The 7,179-nt window shown below is 43.0% G+C and overlaps 1 protein-coding gene across 6 annotated transcripts in view; it reads right to left on the bottom strand.

The window, feature by feature from the left end:
- Positions 1–5,522: 5,522 nt before the first annotated feature.
- PIP5K1B (phosphatidylinositol-4-phosphate 5-kinase type 1 beta) overlaps positions 5,523–7,179 on the bottom strand; it is a 108,326-nt gene continuing 106,669 nt past the window's right edge. For 3 of the 6 annotated variants that reach the window (XM_083702048.1, XM_083702052.1, XM_083702050.1), the window contains one exon: positions 5,523–6,257. In XM_083702048.1, the coding sequence (XP_083558174.1) occupies positions 6,244–6,257 (14 nt within the window). In that variant the 3' untranslated portion in view covers positions 5,523–6,243. Of the gene's footprint in view, positions 6,264–7,179 lie in introns of all 6 variants that reach the window. The other 3 variants (XM_083702049.1, XM_083702053.1, XM_083702051.1) reach the window with 1 other exon arrangement.

The following is a 7,179-nucleotide window of genomic DNA, read 5'->3' as shown; positions in this document are numbered from 1 at the left end:
CTGGCTGCCCCCCCCCCCCCGATCCTAGGCCAGTGAATCGGGAGCAGAACAGCCTCCAAGTGCCGCAGGGGAGGAGAGAAAGGTCCGCCACGGAAGCAGAAGGACTCCTTGAAGGGGGGGGGGGCTGTGCTTTTTGCTCTTTTATCGACGTGTGGCACATAGTGACAGCCAAAACTTACTGGAAGAAAGAAAATGGGGGCGGGTGGGGCAAAAGCAACCCCTTAGAGGCCGTTCGCTCTCTTCTAATTTCTTTGAGACAATTTTCTAATTAAAAAAAAATTAGATGCAAATTACAACCTGCAGGCATTAAGGTTTTGTTTCCCAAGCTATCCTTCCCGCCCTCCTCTCCATGTCTGTGGGCAGCTGGTTCCAGTCCAATGTGGTCATCATCTATTGTCTTTTTGGTATTATTAAATATTTTCTTGTTTTACAGAAGTATGTGTAATGTCTCTCATATTTTTTCCGTGTAACATTTTTACAAATCAGTTTCATTTCTTGAGACATTGGGGGGGGTCGGGTGGCGATGTTTCTATTTTGCTTAATGTATGTGGGGTTTGGTGTCAGCGTTGCTTGTGCCGGTTCTCTGCTGTTCACTTGTCTTCCTTTGGTGGTGAGAGAGGTTGGGCTTGGCCCAGGGTGTGGCTCTTTGGGGTTGGCTGTGGGGATCTCTGTTTCCATGTGTGAGTGGGGTGGGTGGGTGTTTGGGATCAGGTTAGCCATATTGATTTGTATGCTGTTGGTGGATTGTCTTGTTGGGCTGTGTATGTGATAAAGGGGAGCCATATAGGGTAAAGGCGTCTTCTATTTGTCTCCGTGTCAGTTTCAGTTTATTGGTTAATTTTTCTAGTAGGGCTGTTTCCCATACTATTTGGTCCATGCTTCCTCCTGACAGGTCTCTCCAGTGTCTGGTTATGGTGTTTCTGGCTGCTGAAAGTAGGTGAGTTATGAGTTCTTTGTGGTGTAAGAGGCCATTGTTGTCTTGGAAGATGTTTAGTAGGGCTAGTTCTGGGGTGATGTCTAATACTTGCTTAGTTATTTTACATATTTCTCGTATGGCTGTTGTCCTGAATAGTTGGATTTTGGGGCACTCCCACCACATGTGGAAGGGACGCAGGTGGCGCTGTGGGTTAAAGCCTCAGCGCCTAGGACTTGCCGATCGAAAGGTCGGCGGTTCGAATCCCTGTGGCGGGGTGCGCTCCTGCTGCTCGGTCCCAGCACCTGCCAACCTAGCAGTTCGAAAGCACCTCCGGGTGCAAGTAGATAAATAGGGACCGCTTACCAGCGGGAAGGTAAACGGCGTTTCCGTGTGCGGCTCTGGCTCGCCAGAGCAGCGATGTCACGCTGGCCACGTGACCCGGAAGTGTCTCCGGACAGCGCTGGGGCCTAGTTGTTGCTGATTTTATAATTATAATAATAACAATTATATATATATATATATATATATATATATATATATATATATATAATAGGGACGCGGGTGGCGCTGTGGGTAAAAGCCTCAGCACCTAGGGCTTGCCGATCGAAAGGTCGGCGGTTCGAATCCCCGCAGCGGAGTGCGCTCCCGCTGCTCGGTCCCAGCGCCTGCCAACCTAGCAGTTCGAAAGCACCTCCGGGTGCAAGTAGATAAATAGGGACCGCTTACCAGCGGGAAGGTAAACGGCGTTTCCGTGTGCAGCTCTGGCTCGCCAGATGCAGCTTTGTCACGCTGGCCACGTGACCCGGAAGTGTCTCCGGACAGCGCTGGCCCCTGGCCTCTTGAGTGAGATGGGCGCACAACCCCAGAGTCTGGCAAGACTGGCCCGTACGGGCAGGGGTACCTTTACCTTATATATATATAATATTATATATTATACTATATAATAATAATAACCCCGCCCATCTGGCTGGGTTTCCCCAGCCACTCTGGGCCAAAAATACACTAAAATGTCATACATTTAAAATGTCATACATTCCCTGATTTTACTGTTGGGTTTTAAGAGGACATGTAGTTGGTGTTGTGCTAACCAGGGCATTTGGGTGTCTTCTAGTTTGTCTTGTATTTCTTGTGTTGACAAAGGTTTGTTATTTTTATAGAAGTCTATTAGGCGATATAAGCCTTTGGTTTGCCAGGTTTTTATCTGGAGGTTTTGTGCTGCATGGTGGAATAATGGGTGGTACGCCAGGGGGATTAGTGGGGCTGGGGCTGGGGATAGTTTGCCTAATTCTGTTTCCCATGCTTTGAGCGTGGTCTGTGTGTACCTGTTAAGTGTTGTGGGAATTTTCTTTAGTTTGTTTGGGAGGAGTGGGTATGCTGTGGTGCAGGTATTTTCAATTGTGTCCCTCTCTAGGTGTACCCATTGTTTTGTCTCATCTTCTAGTATATATGGGATTATATGGCGTATTTGGTTGGCATTGTAATATGCTTCTATGTTGGGGATTCCCCATCCTCCTTCTGAGGTGGGGAGGTGCAGGTATTTGGGGCTTATTCTTGGTTTTTTATGTGAGAAGATAAAAGAGTGTAGTTTTCTCTGCCAACTGTGGAGTTGGGTTGGGGGAATCCAGATTGGGAGGGTTTGGAATAGGTAGGTTAGTTTTGGGAGGATGATCATTTTGAGCATGGCTATTTTGTCTGAGAGAGTGAAATTCATGTTCCATCTTTTTAGGTCTTTGTTAATTTGTCACCACAGGGGCTTGCAGTTGTGGAGGTACAATTTATTGAGGTTTCTGGTTATTTGTACCCCTAGGTATCTGAACTTGGTGTGGCACAGTTTTCTTTTGGTGACCTTAGTGAGTTCTTTTTGGGTGTGAGGAGGGGTGTTGAAGCACATAGCTTCTGACTTTGTAAAATTTACCTGTAGGCCCGACACCATTGCAAATGTGTTGAGTTTTCTGATTAGGGAGGTTGCTGTGCTTATGGGGTCTGGTGTTGTGACCATTAGGTTGTCTGCAAAGGGCCCTAATTTATAGGTTCTGCCCTTTATTTCCACTCCCTTGATGTCTGTGGCTGCTCGGATTCGGATTGCTAAGGGTTCCAGAGCCAGGATAAATAAGAAGGGAGACAGTGGGCATCCTTGTTTCGTGCCTCTTTGGATAGCTATAGTATTAGAATCCATATTGTTAGTTCTGCATTTTGCTGAGGCTTGGGAGTATATTTGTTTGAGGATTTGTAGGAAGTTGGGGCCAAATTTCATGTTAGTTAGTACTGCTAATATGTATTTCCACTCTAAGCAATCAAAGGCTTTGAGGGTGTCTAGGAACATAATTGTCAATGGGAGTTTAGTTGCCTTGCTGTGATTGATCAGCTTCAATAGTTTCCTGATGGGGTCTGTTATATTGCGGCCAGGGACAAAGCCAGTCTGGTCTGAGGCTATTAACTTGTGTAGGAAGATTTTTAGGCGGTTGGCCAAGATTGATGTGAATATCTTGTAGTCTTGGTTTATTAATGAGTTTGGGCGGTATGATTCTACTTTGAGGTTGTCTTTTAGTGGTTTTGGGATGGAGACTATTTTGGAGTGGGTCCAGGTTTTGGGGATGGGCCAGCACTGTTTGCCATCTCCCTGTTTGGTGTCATCTCAATCTCCCTAACGGTTTTGGTTTGAGGTCTATTTGGCGTCCTGTTGGAGTAGAGCGTGTTGCGGTTAGAAGTTGTAGCAGTGGTGGTTCCTGGGTGTTGTTGGGTTGCTGAGCTGATCAGGCGTTGTTGACTGGTGGCTTTTACAGAGCGTTCAAATTAGGTGGCCATTTGTGTTACTTCTAGGCTGTGTTTTAAGAGCTTCTCTGGGGTTTCCATAGTCGCCTCAGCAGTGCCGCCAAAGCGCGGGGGGGGGGGTGTCAGGTAAGCAGAGAAGCGGATAGACCATCAGACAGACAGTTCACATAGAGGGAGGGGGTTAGCAGGCAGAGATGTGCGAGATCAGAGGAGTGGGGCCAGGGGAAATGTGTGTTTAGGAGGGGTTGTATATACACAAAAGGGGTACTGGGGTCCAGTTAAGGTGGAAGGTGGGGTTGGGGATGCGTTCAGAAATAGAACCAGACAGACAGGCTATATGTAAAGGGTGGGGGGAGAAGGAGGAAGAAGAGAGGAAGAAGAGAAAGAACAAAACGGGGGAGGAGAAGGGGAGGGAAGGAGGGGGAAATTGGAGTAAAATAAAAGTGGGAGAGACAGAAAGAGAGGAGGAAAGAGAGAGGAGGAGAGATAGTAAATAACAGCGGTAATAAATGGCAGTGATAGTTTTAGCTATAATATGAGGGGGGCAAAGTGTGTGATATGTGTGTGTGTATGAATGTATGTATGTGTTTACTTTAAAGAGGGAGGGGGATGGAGAAAGGGAGGGGGAGAGGGAAAGAGAAGGAATAGGAGGGTGAGAAGAAGAAGAGAAAAAACGAAGGGATGGGGGGGGAGAGAGGGAACTGTGGGAGTGGTGGTGGTATGGGGAAAGAGGTCTTGTTTTAAAAGAGGGGGTGGGGGAGAAAGGGCTCCCCGCTCAAAGCAAACTGACAATGGCTAAAAAGGGGGGGGTTGATTAAAAAAAAAACAAACCAAAAGGGATAGAAAACAAAAATGGGGGTGGAGAGTAAAAAGTAGGGGGAAATATGAGGAAAAATAAGCAAAAAGGAGCTGAGTGTCCCGGAAGGGATTTAAGGAGAGTATTTATATGCTGAGGAGGAGGAAGTAAAATAGAGATGAAATAAAAGAAGTTGGAAGAAAAGAGGACAACTACAACAAAAAAGGTTCCCCCTTTTTTGGGGGGTGGAGAGTGTGATTTAAGTAATATATGGATGTATTTTAAAAAAGGTAGTAATAGAAATTTAGTAGAGGAACTGAAGACTTAGGGGGGGAAAGGGGGGTTGTTTTGTGTTGTTTTTTAGAAAAGGGTAGAATATATGAGGGGGAAGGGGGGAATTTATGTATTAAAAATAGGTGGAGATAAAAATAGTAATATAAGAATATTATTATTTTCAAAAAGAAGAAAATTCTTTTAAAAACAAAAAACCAATAAAAAAATAAAATTAAAATAGAAAATGTTTTCCCCTTCTTCCTTCCCTTTAAAAAAACAAACAAAAAAACACAAAGAAACACAAACAACAATTACAACTACAAAAACACTCCCTTAAAAATACAAAAAAGATCCTTTTTCTTTTCCCTCAAAAATTGAAAATACAGTGGTACCTTGGGTTACATACGCTTCAGGTTACAGACTGCTAACCCAGAAATAGTGCTTCAGGTTAAGAACTTTGCTTCAGGATGAGAACAGAAATCATGCTCTGGCGGCGCGGCGGCAGCAGGAGGCCCCATTAGCTAAAGTGGTGCTTCAGGTTAAGAACAGTTTCAGGTTAAGAACAGACCTCTGGAACGAATTAAGTACTTAACCCGAGGTACCACTGTAGAGGGAAGCAAGGTCTTTTTCAATGGGCTCCTCTTTGGGTTCCGGCTTGCTTTTTCGTCATCATCTATTATCACACATAAGGGGTCAAGAAAATACTTCTTGCGAGTTATGGGATTTGCTCAAGAAGATAAGCATCAGGATTATCCGCAACACTTGTTTTGAGAACAAAATACTTTATTTTTTGTCAATAAAACTATAGTTTACAGTAGAATATACTAAATAAATTATGTAATTTTGTCCTTTACAAGCAATATATCTAATCACAGATATGTCAAAGACAATATATGTACACAACATAAGGCCTTGTTATAAATAGCTTCTTTTTCATTTCACTAATAAACAGTGAAAATTTCTTTATAGGAGATAGCTTCCCATAAACTATGTGCAAACATATTACACTAACCCATGTATGAAATTAATAGGTGAGCAATTATAATTCTGGGGGAAAGCAGAATTGATTTACATAATATTCACCACTGTGATGATGATGACTCTTTAAATAGGCAAAGCAGATTACATATTTGTGCATAATCACTGAATACATGCAAATAAAAAAATCATGTGAGAGACAATAGGAAAATATTACTTCCAAGCCCTGAAAAGATGATTGGCAATAGAAGAAAGAGCAGCTTAAGTACAATGTATGCAGTTCTTCACAGTTTGGCAACAGCACATCCTAGCAAAGTGAAATGTTTCCTTTCACATCTGCTGAGTCCAAGGTAGCATTTCTAGGCTTCAAGAATCCTCTGTTGTTTTCACGGAGGCTCTGTTGCTTATGACTTTTTGTTTCCTAGGCTCAGCAAATTTTTCCTTGAAAATCAGGAGTGCAGAAAGTGCTTCTCTTCAAATATTCTCATTCTTAAAATTCATCTTTTTCTTATTTTATGAATTCTATTACTAAACAAAAGAAATAAAAAGAGTTAATTTTTTTCTCCAACAAACAAACAAAACTTGTTAACACTATCAATATTGGTTAATACAACATCTATTTTCTTCCTTCTTATGTTAGGTTTCCCAACTATACAACATTTCATATTTTTCGACCATCATAACTCTGTCTCACAGAATGTGTTCAGAACACCCCAAAGGCCTTTTGCAGTTTTATCTGCTACAGTCAGTCCTTTTTTTCTGGGGCTTTTCAGTTCCAGCACACTTTTTTTCAAGAAGAAAAGTGCTGTTTGGCTACGATGCTTTATGTTTACCGTTCCCAACCCCAAAGTAGCGTTCCAATGAAATCAATACAACTTCCTCTAGGATGCTTAAAGCTAAGTTTCCCGAATATCTGAATTAGATACCTCTGTGGCAACTGTTACATTCAGCTTCCAATCTACTACCATATTGGCCTGAATACTGTATAAGCCTCAGTTTCCCCCCAAATTCCAAACGTGAAAAGTTAAAAGTGCGGCTTAAATTTGCGACCTTACAAAAACTGGCTTTTATGATATCGCTGCTGAAACAGACATATGGTAAAACGGAAAGGGTGTGAGTGCTGGCAGAATTTTAAGGGAGCGGCTCATATTCAGGTATTGTCTTTTTTTCTTTTCCCCTCCTTGAATTTTAAAGGTGCGGCTTATATTTGGATGCAGCTTATATTTGGGCCAATATGGTATGTTGTTATAGATGGGGGGCTAAATCCTAGAAATTAATAAATGGTAGGATTTTGATTATTTGCGATATGAAGGGAGAAATACTGCAGAGGAATTCCTGTGCTAGCCTTTGCAAAAACGACCTGGCCAAGTTAGGGCCATTAAGAAACAATACAGAGCCACTGAGAGCCATTGGCAATGCAAGACAGCCGCTCCCCCTTGCCCTT

This window comes from Podarcis gaigeae (genome assembly GCF_964106915.1).
Source record: "Podarcis gaigeae genome assembly, chromosome: 11".
Taxonomy (NCBI): domain Eukaryota; kingdom Metazoa; phylum Chordata; class Lepidosauria; order Squamata; family Lacertidae; genus Podarcis; species Podarcis gaigeae.
This window is presented reverse-complemented; position numbering and strand designations above follow the sequence as displayed.